The 16,397-nt window shown below is 40.8% G+C and overlaps 1 protein-coding gene across 1 annotated transcript in view; it reads left to right on the top strand.

Annotated features, from left to right (window-relative positions):
* The window catches only part of KCNK18 (potassium two pore domain channel subfamily K member 18), a 24,926-nt gene extending 9,357 nt beyond the window's left edge, over positions 1 to 15,569 (top strand). Inside the window, exon 3 of the mRNA XM_042458488.1 lies at positions 14,758 to 15,569. Within this exon, the coding sequence (XP_042314422.1) occupies positions 14,758 to 15,569 (812 nt within the window). The remainder of the gene's footprint in view (positions 1 to 14,757) is intronic.
* Positions 15,570 to 16,397: the final 828 nt, after the last annotated feature.

Here is a 16,397-nt window from a genome sequence, read left to right as displayed (position 1 = left end):
CCTTGGGGTCCGGACCCCCCCTTCCATTAGAAAATGAATGGTGTGTGCTGCTGTGCCACCACACTCCAGCCCCATTATAATGGTGGCACTTAGTCTGGACCTCCCCCTTCCTAAAATCCTAGCTACGTCCCTGGTGGGATTTTGCTTGAGACAATCTTATTGTAGCAGTGGGTGCCTGCCTACAACAGGTGAAGGTAAACGAGCAGCTGCCTCTTAGAATCCCTACTGCGCATGTATGAACAGCAAAAGAAAGAGGAAGGGGAAGATAGTAGATAAGCCTACTTCACCAACTCCCCACCCCAGCATGTTTTAAAAAGCCAGATTTGTAAGTTTGGCCACCAAAATTGGAATCATAAGAAAAGTAGGAGGCCTGGTGAAAGAAAAACCAGTCCTGGATGCATTTTGGAAGAACACATTAAGTGTCTCTAAAGGTTCGTAAAGGTTTTTTTGTTAAGTATGCAGGTGTTTACCTAGAAACAAGAGTTGGAAAAGGTCACAAAGGCCATTCAGCCCAGCCCTCTGCTATCAGGAACACACATCATAATATAACATAACTGACAGGTATTTTACATTATAGCAGATGAGCATATATCACTGGTAAGATGCAAAAGCTGACCTCATATCGGAGCTCCACTATTGATAACAGCTGTACAAAAACTGATGGTCATTTTTGAAAAGACCACAGTGGTAAGAATCGAGATCTTAAATTTGTATCAGGTTTTTTTTTCCTGCTTTGCAATGTTAAAATGTTTGGATCTCTAAGCATAAATGGTTGCTGTTACAGTCCACCCCACTTACAAGACAGTGCAGCAAGTCTCATATCAGGATTTTTTTTTCACATCACGTTATACCATTACAATTCACACATTTAACTACCACAACAACATCTTCTGGAATCAGGGATTTGCTGTTTAGGGAGGAGTACTTAGAGTTATCACCAAGGGCAGCTCTTAGAAACCTCACTGAACTGCAAACCCAGGATTCCCAGTATGCCAGCCCACTTCCAGTTAAAATTGAATCTTGTGATAAATAATGTATTGTGAAAGGCCCAGCTCTAAAAGCTAATATATGACTCAGCAAAGTATGCTTATAGTACTGACATTCTACAAATCTCAAATGCTAATAATTTCTTTTGAAACTGTCGTTTTCTTCTTCTCCTCTGAAATGACATGCAACAGCAAAACAGTATACTGTATGTGTTAAAAATAGAACTAAATACTATAGGACAATGAAAACGCAGTCTTAAATCAATAGGAAACTCTAATGCAAATTCAGAGACATGAGCCTTATTAGTCTGGAGCAATGGCTTCCTAGCACACTACACACATGCTACAACACTGTTTAATACCCCAGCCTCAAAAAGCCCTTCTTTGCCAGTTTATCATATCTCCTCTCTGCCAGCCAAAACTCTCGCCAACATTTAAATGGTCATCCTCAACCTTGGTCTTAGACAATATATTTTCTCCTGCTTTTGTCCCTCAATGACCATAGTTAAAAACAGAAACTTGTCACCTCATGACCATAACCACAAGTTTTGCATTTCTATGGCTAGTACATGAGTCTGACATAAAGGTCCTTCCTTGACACACTTCACTCCATGCACCTAAAGAGTAGACAAGTCTGTGAATGCTTATGCTGCAATTTGTTTTGTGCACTTAGTCTCAAGGTGCTACAAAATCTAGGACTATTTGTGGTAAAGGAACCAGTTTAATTCTACGTTTTCTTCTTTCTCCCTGAAATGACATGCAACAGCAAACAGTATACGTATGTGTTAAAATAAACTAAATACTCAAGGACAATGAAAACGCAGTCTTAAATAAAGGAACTCAAATCTAGGAACTATGTGTGTTAAAGGAACCAGTACGCTGATGAACACCCAAATCTATTTCTCCGTACTCGTTCGTGCGCCTCGAATTCCGATGGATCTCTTCTCTCAATGAATGTCTTCAGGCGGTAATGGGCTGGATGAGGAAAAAACAGATGAAAACTGAAATCCAGACAAGACGGAGGTGCTCATGGTCAGCGGGCCCCGAAACCAAGAATTGTGGTTTGCAAACCTCCAGTCCTGGATGGGGGTCACATCTCCTCCAGCGACTGTGTTCGCAGTCTGGGGGTGCTCTTGACTCGTCGCTCCTGATGACAAATCAGGTAAAGGCGACGGTCAGGAGTGCCTGTTGAGCACTTCGGCTGATACGCAGCTGCGCCCTTTTCTGGAAGTAAGGGATCTCGAGACGGTGTGCACGCGCTGGTAACCTCACGCCTTGACTTTCTGTAATGCACTCACAGGGGCTACCCTGTGCTTGACTCGGAAATTACGCTGGTTCAAACATGGCAGCCAGTCTTTGTCAGGTTACATCTAGGAGGGACCACATCTCCGGTTTTGAGGTCCCTCCACTGGCTGCCTATCAGCTTCCGGGCCCAGTTACAAGGTGTTGGTTATCACCTTTAAAGCCCTAAATGGCTTGGGTCCAACTATCTTAGCACCGCCTCCTCCCGTACATCCTCCCCGCACTCTCCGGTCCTCTGGGAGGAACTTACTGCAGCCTCTAAAATCTAGGCTTGCGGCAACCTCCCAGAGGCGTTCTCTGCTGTCGCCCCCAAACTCTGGAACGACCTGCCGATGAGATCCGTCAGTATAACATCATTAGACAGCTTTAAAAAAGCGGTCAAGACGGATCTCTTCCGGCAGGCCTTTCAGATTACCATCCCGGCCGCAGTTCCCAGGTTCCCAGGTTCCCTGATTCCCTCATTCCTCCCGTGGCCCCATCTTGTGATGGTTGAGGATCAACAGAGGGATATCAGGGTTTTTAGTTTTAACTGCTGGTTTTATGTTTGTATTGTGTTTTTTAATTGTTATATTGTTTAATACTGATCTTAAGGGTGGAGGGATAAAGTTTTTTCATTGTCATATTTATATTTTACTGTTGTTAAATCCCAACGCCCGGATTGGTTTGCCAGAGGTGCGGTATACAAATAATTATTATGATTTTATTATTATAATTCTAGTGGTGGAGAATATATTTGATCTCTGAGGCCCAAGACAGATGGGCCAAAAGCGGCGTGGCAGCATGACATCTGGGGTTCCGGACCACACAGCAACCACATGTTCCGGAACCCTAGTGTATAATGGTGCTGGCCTAATGGCGGTGACCTGCCCACACAGCTGCCACCATCTTGATTGTAAGGGATGCGTAGCTCCACACATCGCTGCACGTTGCTTACATCATGAGTGCGCCAGTGGTGCACTCATGACTAACCGGGGGTGCCACAAAAAGAACCTCGTAAGAACTGGGTTCTTTTTACTCTGGGGGATGTTGCGCGTTTGGCAACTGCGGCATCCTCCGGAGTTAAAACAGGTGCCTGCAAACTGCCATTTTGGGTGGTCTGTCTAGGGCCACATTTCCATTTAAAGGGAGCCGCAGCCTACCTGGGAAAAGCCCTGGAGCTATTACAGCTGAGTAGATAATAATACTGTACCATATCCACGCCATCCAGGTCAGAGGGGGTCTCTAGGTTGTAGTCTTAAATTTGAATTCCTACAATAGACTCAACATCTGGAAAAGCTCCATATAGTTCAGACTAAACTGCAGAGTGGTTCCCCTAACAGGACAGCTCCTTACTATGTCCCTAATGCATTTAATTCTGATGCCATACATTACAATCCAGCTACTTTATCAAAAGAAGATCCATTGAAATAGGTTCATGCAGGCTCACTTCTGAAATGAAGCGCAGTTGCTATCAGAGTACGTCCCATTGATCACACCTGGCTGATTTCTTGATAAACATGCATAGGATTAGTATTACAAGATAATAAAATGCTGCATACAGAACATATTGCTTTTTTCAGTCTGACCCCTGCACAAAAGGTTGCAATTAGATAAGCAGCATATCTGTAAACATGTTTTCTACAGCTAATATTGGGCTTATGCAAAAACACTTTGTTTTTGTAGACTTCAGATATTTTCGAGTTGTTGTTTGTTGTTGTGTGCCTTTGAGTCATTCCAACTTATGGCGATCCTAAGGTGAATCTATCATAGGTTTTTTGTGGTTAGTTTCTTCAGAGGGGATTAACCACTATCATCCTCGAGGCTGAGAGCATGTGACTTGCCCAGGTCACCCAGTGTGTTTCCATGGTGAGCCCGCATTTGAATCCTGGTCCCCAGAGTCGTAGTCCAATATTCAAACTTACTAACCACATTGGCTCTCATGGCCATCCCAAGAATCCAGTTAGAATCAGATATTCTTAGCAGGTTGTAGCAAAGTATATTTGTTATATTCTTAGATTTTTTTAAATGATTTTTAAAAAAGCATAACAAAGAAAGTGGGGGGAAGAGAAGAAAAAAGGTGAAGTATATAGGACAGAAACACAAGCCAGGCATATGCCCAATAATATAAGCTGGTTGAATCTTTCGTGAATCTTACATCTATATTTTCATGAATAGCTGAAGGATGGAGGTCTTCTGGCCATTCAAACAAATGATGAATGTTGATTTTTCCAACTGTGGAATACAAGTCTTTTAGCAACAGTGAGAGCACACAGGATTGTATTCTTAAAATAACAATTATTATAAAATGGCATGATGCTGATATTTGGCATTGGATAAACTGAACAGGATATATAGGCCAACAATCTTGTATCAGCTGTTTAGTTAAGTATACTAGGTACCTCTCTGGCCCACCTCCACCCCAAACCTGATGGAGATGTCTTCATCCAAATTCCAGTCACTCCTCCTCATGCACCTGATGCCCAGAAAGTAGATTTGAAAGCGGGGTGGGTGGGTTAAGACCTTGGTACTAGTGTCAAATCCATGACTAACTAACAATCATGAATACAAAACATTACCTAGATTTACTCCATCCATATCTACTCATTAACTGATACAAGGATTCTAGCCATAAAACTGACAGTTCTAACTGCTGGAAATCAGATTTTCAGACTGCAAATATTTACAAATGCTGTAGCCATACTCTGTTGTCCAAATATTTGAAAAACAATTGTAATTGAAATGTATAGAATGACCAGCTATGATTAACCACTTACCATAGATACCATATGGCTTAGATTTCTGAATGACTATGCATCAAACACATACCACACCCACTAAAGTTCAGATTTATTCACTCTTCTGAAAAAATGATCATTGCAAACTATTGGCATAACCCCAAAGTGCAGACAGGCAAGGAAGGCTGTCAAGGCATGGCAGATAGCAAACACATCAGGACTCAGAGCAGTTTTAGATTAAGAGTTGGCAGACAAAATGTAACTGTAATGCAAAAGCTGTCAAAAAAATTTTAACTTTGGGAAGCAAAAAATTGCATGGATATAATTGCATGGATTTAATGGACTAAATCTGATCACACCTACAGCAGATCCTTGAAACGGTGAGACTTAAGTTAATTTAACTATTGTTGGAATTGTGTGACCCACTAGATGTTGTTAAACTACAGCTCCCAGCATCCCTCACCATTTGCTATGCTGCCTAGGGTTGCTGGAAGTAGCAGTCCCACAGCATCTGAAGGTCCACGAAGTTCCCACCTTGGTTATGTCTAAAAAGTTCATTCATTTCAAAGATCAAATCTAAATAGTAAATTGCAACTGGATTTAGCCTGTGACCAAATCCAGTGGGATATTATATTGGGATTATCTGACCTCTTCTCCAGCCTTCTCTGGCAAAATAATATTCCAGGTTTTTTCCCATCAGGTGGAGAAATTTATTCTGGAAGAAGTTGTTCAGGTGCTGTTACCCAGAGGGGAGATTGTGTCTATCATGTTGGAGTCAGTTCTTGGGCAAGCACAAGTCCAGTGAGGGACCCATTTCCAAAGTTTGCAAAATTTTTTACATTCAGTTATGGATGCATGTTATTTTATAGTTATTGACACATATTTGTTTTTTTTCCTTACGTGTTATTTTAGTATATACTAAATAAGATTTTTTTAAAAAAACAGGAAAGACTCAAAAACAATATGAGATTTTGTGGGCACAAACTAACTGCGCTGTGCAAGGAACTATGGTGGGAATTTACAAGGATGCATGTGTTACATGTAAATTGGATCCTTCAGATGAGAAGTACCGCATTTGACTGACTGACAGTACAATCCTATTCATATCTCTCCAGAATACTTCCATTGAATTCAGTGGGGTTTACTCTCTGGTAAATAAAGACAGGATTTCCAGACTTAGACAGGGGTAACTCTCAGTGCCCCCTTCCACATGGTTATAAAAAACAGCTGAAGGTAAAACATAAACTGTACTCACATGAAGGTTAACCTTCTTTTTTCCCTTCCTGCTATAACTTGAGATACTACGAAATAAGGACCATAATTACTTACTAGATTACACTGTTCAGGTCAAATCTGCATGGTATCTACAATTTTATTAATAATGGAGTGTGTGTTTTTTCCTAATGTGTCAGGCTGGATATTTACTAGACCTACTTAATCAGTGCTTCTCAGGCATCTAAGGAACTGGCCCTTCCTCCTCTAATGTGCCAGGGACCAGTACCCTATTTGTGTCCATTGGCTACAACTACTATTTGGATCACAAGATAAGGGTTCACACACCATCACCAATCCATGGACCATCACTTTCGGTAGCACTAGTCGATATAATATCAGGGTGGTGCCACTGCCCTTCAATCATACAACAACCAATGCTTTATTTATACACTATACACTTATACCTGCACATTATACATTATTAACACTTTCCAAGTGGCAGAGGACGTTGTTTCAGATTTTGGAAGAGTATCCATATTTAGTGGCATCACTAGGGGAGTATAGGGAATACAGACTGCACCCAGGTGACACTTTAGAGGAGGGAGTCACGCTGGTGGGGCGGTACCCTCAGTGGGACTGGAATGGCGTTACGGGTGAATGGGAAAGGGCACGTTCCCATTTGCCAAGCACACCACAGGACACTAAATGGGTCGCCAGAGGCTGTAGCGCTGCTCCCCTCATAACAATGGCTGCTGGGGTATGCGCTTTCAAGGACTCTGTGGTGGCAGTTGCCACATGGACTCTGACGGCCTGTGGCAGGCACTACCTTCAGGGTACATCATAGCTGGAGCCATGCCATACCCTGAAGGCCTTTGGGGTGCGTAGGGATCTGGGCAGGTTGGCAGTGAGAAGTGGGCAAGACAGTTCACTGCCCACTCCTCCAGAACCAGGTGACACCAACTTCAGGGATGCCACTATCCATATTTATCATTTAAGCTGGAAAGGGAAAACTAAACCCTTTAAACATTAAATAATTTTAGATGAGAACTAAAGTGGCAAAGATGTATGAACAGTTTGTCATGACATCATGTGGAACAATCCTGATGAGTTTGGCAATGTGGGGGTCATTTTCACCAAGAAAAAAAAGAACAAGCTTTTCAATATAAAAATTAAAACTAGTGGCAGGGTTTGGGGGGATGGATGCTCCTCCAGGTTATAATATAGGCCCTCCAACTCTTGTCAGGTGCCCCACCTCTGATTTTTCTCTGTGACATTAGTCCATGAACTTCCATATGCATCAGTGGCATTTTCTGTGTGGTCCTAGACTAAAGTACCAGCATGATCCATATTAGCCAGAAGCCTACCTTTGAAAAGTGTTTGGAAATTTCGGCGGCCAAAAATACTGCTACCAGATTATTGGCAGGACTAGTTTACAGAGAGCATGTGACTCCCTGTTCTAAAAGCTTTAGAGACTACTAGTCACAATTCAAAAGTGCTGGTTATAACCAATAACACCTATATGAAGGCTGTACAGGCTGTCAGAAAGGCAGCATTCTGTCATACAAGTCTCCCAGGCTTTCCAATCTTCTGCAAAGCCTTCTGTTTGGAGTTTATCGCTCAGCACTTGAAGTGCATGGAACTGAAGATAGCTCCTATGTCTTGCTTCCACTGGAGCCAATCTGACAAAAACTAAAAATAAGACCTCTTCATGGCTGTCCTATGCTATGGAAGATTGCTGTCAAGGAAAATTAGGTTTGCCCTTTTATTTCTTCTTCCACTAACTTCAAAGACATTTTTATTCAGAAAGGCTTTATTTTTAGGCAAAGTAAATAGCCAAAGTTAAGTAAAGCGATGGAAGCGGTTCACATGTATTTTTTCTTTTTGCTGTGCTTTATTTGATGTGTTTTTTTCATTGATACATAAACTGGTATGTTTAATTACAGTTCTGTATTATCTACATTTTATGTTTGCGTCTTGAACTTTGTCAGACTTGGCATGAGTACACCCTTCACTTAAGGCAGGGGTGTCCCAATCTGTGCTCTGAGAGCTCTTAGGGCTCCCTGTGCATTCCCCAGGTGCTCTGTGGATGCTCCAGGAAAATGAAAGAAATAAAAATTGAACAAAATAAAGAATAAGCATATATTCTTATATATACTTCAAAACACATTAACTTCTAAGACATCGGGAAGGCCTCTTAGGGGATCTGCCATAGCAATAAGAGCTCCTAACTTAAGGTAACTTTAAGTATACTAAACTAGTAGCAGAGGTGCTACGAAACCCTGTTAGTGAATTGCAAAGATGCATACTGAGACAACAGCAAATTCCTGTGCACAGCAATCATTTTGTAGGCTTTACCATACAAGTATGTGATAGAAACCTCTACAGGATATCGCGCATTATGAGACTGCCAGTTTAATTCTTGCACATGTACAGTCCATTACAAAGATATAACTTCCATACAGGATTTTGTCCATTAGTATTCCTGTATAGGGTGAATAGAATTATAGCCTTATATTCCTTAACGCATGGTGTCATTTAGACAGTGGGAGGGGGGTCTTGTGGTGTATGCTAATCTTGAGGGGTCATGAATCCCTTCAGTTTTTTGTTTATTTTGTTTCATTCATTACCAATGAAACAAGTATCTAAGTAAACCTAACACAAAACACAGAAAAAAACTTGTACATACCCCGTTTGAACACAGTGCAGCAAAAAAGAGAGCGGCCAGCAAGGACCATTTCTTTTTGGGATTGGAAACCATATGAATGTCAATATACTGAGCATTTCGTGTGTCTGTTCTTAAGATTTCATTTGAGGTCTCATTTTCTGTTTGATAACAAAGTGAGACATGTGAGAATTTAGTAATAAGGGACCTGATCATACTGAACAATAGATTATGGACCTTGTTTAAATATCATTAACATGATAATTCTATCAGTTACAAATCTGGATTTAACATTATTATTTAAACTCACACACATATCCTTCCATGTTAATTTCCAGGAGGTGAGAAATTATTTTGATGCCAAGTAGGTTTGGACTCGAAACAACCCCTTGTGATCCAATAGTGCCTCTCCTAATCTATATGTGAATTCTCTGCAGTTATTCAGTGTAGAGAGAAGTATACAATCCACCTAATTGGGGTTATCATATATATTTTGCCACATTCAGGGATTGTTCCTGGATTTGTTTTTCTAGATTTTTCTTTTTTCAAACTATTAACAAAAGTAGATAAAATAATGCCATATAGTAAAAACAAACACCAAGAAGTTGTATAAATTAAAACTGCAATGTTTCCAAAAAGGGAAAGATTCTCTCTCTTCCCTTCCATAAATAGATATAGCATAGAGATAATTTCACCACCACCATTCCCAAGAAAATAATTTTTAAAATGATGTCTTTTATCCTAAAGATTGGTTGTATCCTGGAGAACTTACATTCCCTCGATAGAACTGACAAATGCTTTTAGAATGGAAGTGTGGGCAAAACACATTGTATAGCTCATTTAAACATCAAACTAACTCAGAGCAGCGTCCCTGTTTCACTGATAGGAGATCTTATAGGGTGGCAATCTGACATTCCCAAATATTATCCAGACATTTAAAAATGAAGAGGACTGGTAATGCAATAATTTGCCATGCTCTCTGCTGACGTTATACACACCTGACAAATCCTTAGAGAGATTCCAAAGACTCAGCCTGAATTTCCTGTATGCATCAGTTTCATTGCTCTCTCTGTTGCCCTCAACGTGGGAAAACATGAGGGCACCAGCAATGCATAGATAACTAAGGAAACAGAGAAAAACAGGCATGAGGAAAGACAGCCCAAAAACACCGCTAAAAGTCCTTTTTTCGGTCTGGGAAGAACTTGGTTGGAGACTTCATCTCACTCCAAACGTTGTAATTGACAAAACCAGAAAGCTTTCAAGAACAGCGAAGATGAAGAAATGATTCCGGCACTCCTCTTCTGTCTTAAGAACAAAGGGGATGCTCTGTTTCTGCTGCAGTTAAAAGTGTTCTTGATTATAACAGGGTTCTTTAATACCCCAAAGGAACCTGGAGAGAGCTGCAACCAATCATGACCTTAACAATGTAGTCTGTCAGATGCTAATACAGCATACGAATGGCTATTGATTCCCCCCAATGCTGTAATGCATAGAGATGATCAGCTACTGTACACAGTGATGGTAGCCAGTCTCCTGATATTTGACAATTTTTCTATCATAACTATAGCTTTTGGTGCCCGCCTTTGGCAACAACAGAACGAAGAGATCCAGTAAGGGAATGCAAAGTGGAAAAGCATAGAAATGGGTGCACTAATGGACTCAGTGTAATAAGGGATTCCCAAAGGATGTGAAGATAATAAATCTAATTTTCCAAGAAGCTGCAATGCCTTTGTCCTTGTATGGATTAATGGCTATTCCCCAGTGCTGTGGATACAAACCACCTTCACTCAGTTTTGCTATTTCCTCACTTCTGTGCACCTTGCAAACTTTTCGCACATTGCTTTGCACAAAGAAGACATCTGTAAATAAACTGGCTACCTGCAAAAAAAGAAGAAGAAGAAGAAGAAGAGAAGAAGAAGAAGAAGAAACGAGAAGAAGAAAGGAGCTAGGAGGAGGAGGAAGAATTGCCATCACTAAAGTGAATGAAAGAACACAAAATTTCCATATGGATTAATACTTAGAAACAGTTCCAAACCTGAAAGCAAAGGCAATGCATTTCACCAAATGGAGAAGATTGGCACCCCATGACCTGTGCACATGTTTCATCTGATGCCAAATGCTGGCTCTATGGGGAATTTCAAAGCCCGCACTCCATATGTTAGTTCTTTAGTTTAATCTAGGCTTGGCGTGAACAGCCCTTCCCAACGGAGGGTACTTTCAAAATAAGAGGATTTCCTGTCCTATGTAAAGTAAAATCATACATTGTAACATTACATATAGTTAGAGTGTTAAAGCCCAGCATAAACTGAGTCTAATGAGTGAGTGGACCTTAAATCCTAATAGACTGGGGAAGACCAGAGCTAAACATTAAGCTTCTTCTCTATGGAATAACTTGGACCGGTCTTTCTATTTATTGGATCACCTTGATACTTCCACTGTTCCTTCATACCAGATGTGTTCACTCCCGCCTTCATAACGCCATTGCTTAAACCATAGCTGTTTCCTAGTGAAATGAGGATGGGACTGAAGTGAAAGTAGGAAGAAGGAACATTAATATCTAAGATGTAGGATGACGCAATATTCTAGCAAAAAATATCATAGACTTGGAACTTTTAAGTTTTATGATTGCCATGCATAACCCATGCTCCTAAATCTGGATGCAGATTTTGGCTTTTATTGCTGAACCATGTTCACTTGGGAGCTTTACAGACTGACCAAAAAGGTTGGCCTCACCATACGTCCTGATGCTGCCCTTTCCCCCCCTGATGGGGAGGTCACAGCACTCCTTTTGGTGCAGCATTTAAATGCGCTGTGCAAAGGAAGTGCTGAAAGAACCCCCCCCCCCCGGCTACGTCCCTGATCCCACTGTTTCCAGGCTCAGGTTTTGTTACATTTACTGCAGACATGCTACTGCAACCTGACACTGAAAGTCTGTATTTTTTCCAGCCCTCCTTTGCCATCCTTCCAATGCTAATGTTGGTATAAATCTTCCAACTAGATAGAGGACAAGGAAGAAAAGGGAGTGGGCATAAAAAGACTTTGTAAAAAGGATCTTCGTTATCTGAAGCTTTTTTTTTACTGAAATATACCTATATAGCCAAAAACAATTCCAGTCCATATGTTCTAACCATCAAGAGACTATCTGCAAATTTTCTCATACACACTGAGACCTCATTCACACAACAGAAATAACCTGGTATGAAACTGGGTTATTTCCACGATGTTCAGATTTGCCCCAAATGCATCCGGCACTGTTTGTGTGGGGCGGGGGCAGGAAAAAACCCTGATTTAACACAGTGCATTTGACACAAGGTCCCTTACCACATCTTTTTGAAAGTACAAGAGTGATCTGGATGTAATTGATCCAGGTCATGCGGCAGCAGTACAGGAAATGGCAGTGGTGCCATTTCCTCTCCAATGGGTGCTAGTTTGAATGGGAAGGTGGTTTAAATTGCCTAGGAGAGATTTGGGGATGTAAAACGGAGTGCCTCCATAGTGAGAACTTTGATCTGGTATTGCATCACTACAGAGATCCAGATCTTCTCAATACAAAAGGGTAGGTCTGAATGCCTTCCTGAGACATTCAAAAAATGCTTAACCACTCAACCATTTTTCACATTTGGGACCTCCCCCACTTTTTACAAAAATCTGTTTCTTCAAATATCAGGGTTTTGCACAGAAAAGGCACTGGATTTATTCAAAATGGTGTTTTCTACAAGTCAAGATTTTTGTGTAGAAAGCAGTGCCATCCCTAGGGTGTATGGGGTATGTGGACAGCATCTGGTGACACAACACCACCTGGTAGGGTGGTGATTCACTATCAATCTCAAGACTGCCCAATTGCTCCTGCCCCTGGCCAGGGTGCCTCTGCCATCTGTCTGCTGCAACCATTGACAGGGATGGGGTGCTGCTGACACCTGTCAACTCCTTCCAGTTCTGGCATGACTGCTGGCTAGGCCAGCAAAGGGAGATGGTGGCCATGGACTCTTCCCCTTCTCTAGAAGGAAGCACAGGGAAGGGCAGAGGGAAGGAAGTGGAAGCAGAGGGGAGTCATGGCAAGGAAATGGAGCCAGGTTTCCTTGTTGTCTACTTGGGTAATGAAAAGGTTGTTACCATATCTGCAGATGACAGAGAGAGTGCCTTTCTCTGAAGATGCCAGCCACAGCTGCTCATGAAATGTCAGAAATAAACTCTTGTAGAATATGACCTCATAGCCTGAAAAACCCACATAAAACTATGGATGCCGGCTGTGAAAGCCTTCAACTTGACAATGAGCCTACGAGTTATGAATGTTAAAAGACACACACACACTTGAGTTGGTGAAGATACTATGGTGAGGAGGAAAGGGGTCTGGCAGCTTGTACCAAGGCGGGAGTTCCTACACACTGAGAGAGAGATAGAGATAGATAGATAGATAGATAGATAGATAGATAGATAGAGAGATAGAGAGAGAGAGAGAGAGAGAGAGAGAGAGAGAGATATTTCCCTGAAAGTTTCCCCTTTGACATACTTGCCAAGTCATAACTGACTGTAAAGGGCAGTGCTCTCTCCATTACTAAGCCAAAGAGCCAGTGTTGTCTAAAGACCATTCCGTGATCATGTGGCCAGAATGACTGTACTGAACTCTGTTACCTTCCCACTGAAGTGGTACCTGTTTATCTACTTGCACTTTTGCATGCTTTTGAACGGCTAGGTTGGCAGAAGCTGGGACTAGTGACAGGAGCTCACTCCGTCACGTGGAGCTTGGGTCTTGAATGGCTGACCTGGCGATGTTGTGGTCATTAGAGTCGGCATCTTAACTGCTGAGCCATTGCATCCCTGCATTATTATTATTGTTGTTGTTATTATTATTATTATTATTATTATTATTATTATTATTATTATTATTAGTGTTTGCAGTTATGTGCTTTCAGAACTTATGGCAACCCTAAGGGGAATCTATTATGGGGTTTTCTTGGCATGATTTGTTCAGAGGGGATTTGCCATTGCTTTCCTCTTAGGCTTGGGTGACTTACCCAAGATCACCCAGTGGGTTTCCATGGCTGACTGGTGATTTGAAACCTTATCTCTCAGAGTTCTACTCTAACACTCAAACCACTATTCCATGGTGGCTCTTCATACTTATTCCTCATTCAACAATTGATTCAGTGCGTCTATTCTCATTGTAACCAATAGGACTGGGACAATTGTGTGTGTATGTATACATGTATCTGTGAATAGCTTGCTTATGTTTCTGCTAGTCCAGCTTGTTTTCTGGTGTATGACATGAACCAATGGATCCAAATGCAAGAAAAGAGATTCTATATGTAAATATTAGTAAAAAACTATTTGATAATGGAATAGACAGCCTTGGAGGATGATGGACTCTTCTTCATTTAAAGAGAAATTGGATGACCATCTTTCAAGACTGCTTTAGTAATGAATTCCTGCCTGATAGGGAGTTAGACTGGATGGCCCTTATGTTACCTTACAGCTATATGATTCTATGATTCACCTTAGAGTCACCATAAGTTAGAAATGACTTGAAGGCACACAACAACAAGAAGAATAAACAGAAAGAAAAAACAGAAAGAATAACTCCAATTTCAAGAGTAGTTAATGCCATTCTCTACTCAATAAACAGAAAGAAAGCTGGGATCACATATTTTATCAAACTCACAGTCTCTTCCTCAGATCAGTCTCCCTCAAAGTATGCCCTTAGATTTGAAGACAGACAAGTCAGTCACTGGTTTTAGTTTTCATATGTTGAGAAAGAACATGTATTAAATATTATGAATTATGTTCCTATTTCATCAGCTTTGCTCTGACTGAAGTGCTATGGAAAAACAAGGAGTAAAAGATGGAATAACATTGTTTTTCTCTTATTTTATTGTTTCAGGTTATGGTCATACTTATCCCGTGACAAGACTTGGGAAATATTTGTGTATGCTGTATGCTTTATTTGGCATACCTCTGATGTTCTTGGTTCTCACTGACATGGGAGACATCCTTGCAGCTATATTATCTACATCTTACAATAAGGTGAGACAACTACAGTCAAAACTTTTAAGCAGACTCTCTTGCAAACGTTACTGCAAAAAGAGGAGAGAGTCAAAACCAAGATCATCATCAGTTAGACAAAACAAAATAGTACTTCGTGAACCTTTAAATATCAGGGAAGTGTTGCAAAGTAATTCTTCCTGTAAAAAAAAGTCTGGGCAATATCGAAATGTTGAAATGTTTGAAAAGCTCATTGCTAGGGAAAATGAGTTCCTTGCACCACCAAAACTTGCCAGATTTGAACGATGGAGTTCTTGTCCTGAACTAGACAAAAGGGCTATGATGAATCACATGATTGACAACATTGACAACATAGGGAAAGAAGTAGAAAAACTGGATGTACCCTTTCTATTGATGACTTTTATTGTCTTTGCATACATTTCCTGTGCTGCTGCTATTCTTCCACACTGGGAACATGATTTAAATTTTGAGGGTGCATTCTATTTTTGCTTTATTACCTTAACAACAATTGGTTTTGGTGATGTCAAACTGCGGCACCCCAACTTTTTCTTGTTCCTCTCATTTTATATTGTGGTGGGCATGGAAATTGTGATCATTGCTTTCAAGCTGGGACAAGATAGACTTTTAAGCCTGTACAAAAAGCTGATTTTCTACATTGGTCAGAAAAACATTCAACACAAAACAGTATGACAAATATCATTATAACTACAACAGGAAATGCCAACACTAGTTCTGAAGTCATATCCATGGACAGCAGCAGGATGAAATGGAAGAAAAATCATAAAGCAATGCATTTCTTCAGTGCCAATTTACAGCAAGCTGCTGTAAACAGGTGGTATGGTGTGTGTATGTATGCATGTATATATCAGCCAAATACAGAACATTTGCAAGTGTTTCCTACTCTTTGGGGGATCAAACATATAGAATAATAGGGCAATACCGTGCTTGTCTACTAAGAAGGTAGCCCCATAGAGTTTGATGGAGCCAATAATGTGAATCTACTTTAGGTTTCATTCTGAACATTACAAAAGCTATCCAAGGAACCAAGCCCTATTTCCAAAATAGGTTCAGCAACAGTTCAGATTAGACTCAGAGCAGATTCACCACACCCAATAGTCTCAAACCCACCAGTTTCCACTGAACGAGGCTTAGTCAGAGAGAAATGTGATAGGACTGCAGCCTATACACACTTACTTGTGCACAAAGACCCGGGACAAAGACTCAGCTAAATTCAAGATAACTTCAGAGCAAGAATTATACAGGGTTGTACTATGGAATTATTCTTTGGAAGAGTATTCACAAATATAATGCTTCTGTTTTAACATCACTGTTTATGTTTGTATGAACAAAGTGATCCTTTGGCTTCCTCACAATTGGCAAATGACATCTGTCAGCCAGAATAACCAAGGAAAAGCAATCACAACACCGGAATTGGTTCTAGGACAGTTTACACAATAGAAGTACCAAATCAATAAAACTTTGTTTTGGTAAAACAAAACAGCAGTATTAAACAAAGAA

The sequence above is a fragment of the Sceloporus undulatus genome, chromosome 3 (assembly GCF_019175285.1).
Source record: "Sceloporus undulatus isolate JIND9_A2432 ecotype Alabama chromosome 3, SceUnd_v1.1, whole genome shotgun sequence".
In the NCBI taxonomy this organism is placed as follows: Eukaryota; Metazoa; Chordata; class Lepidosauria; order Squamata; family Phrynosomatidae; genus Sceloporus; species Sceloporus undulatus.
The sequence above is the reverse complement of the archived record's forward strand: the minus strand, read 5'-3'. Positions and strand labels throughout refer to the sequence as shown.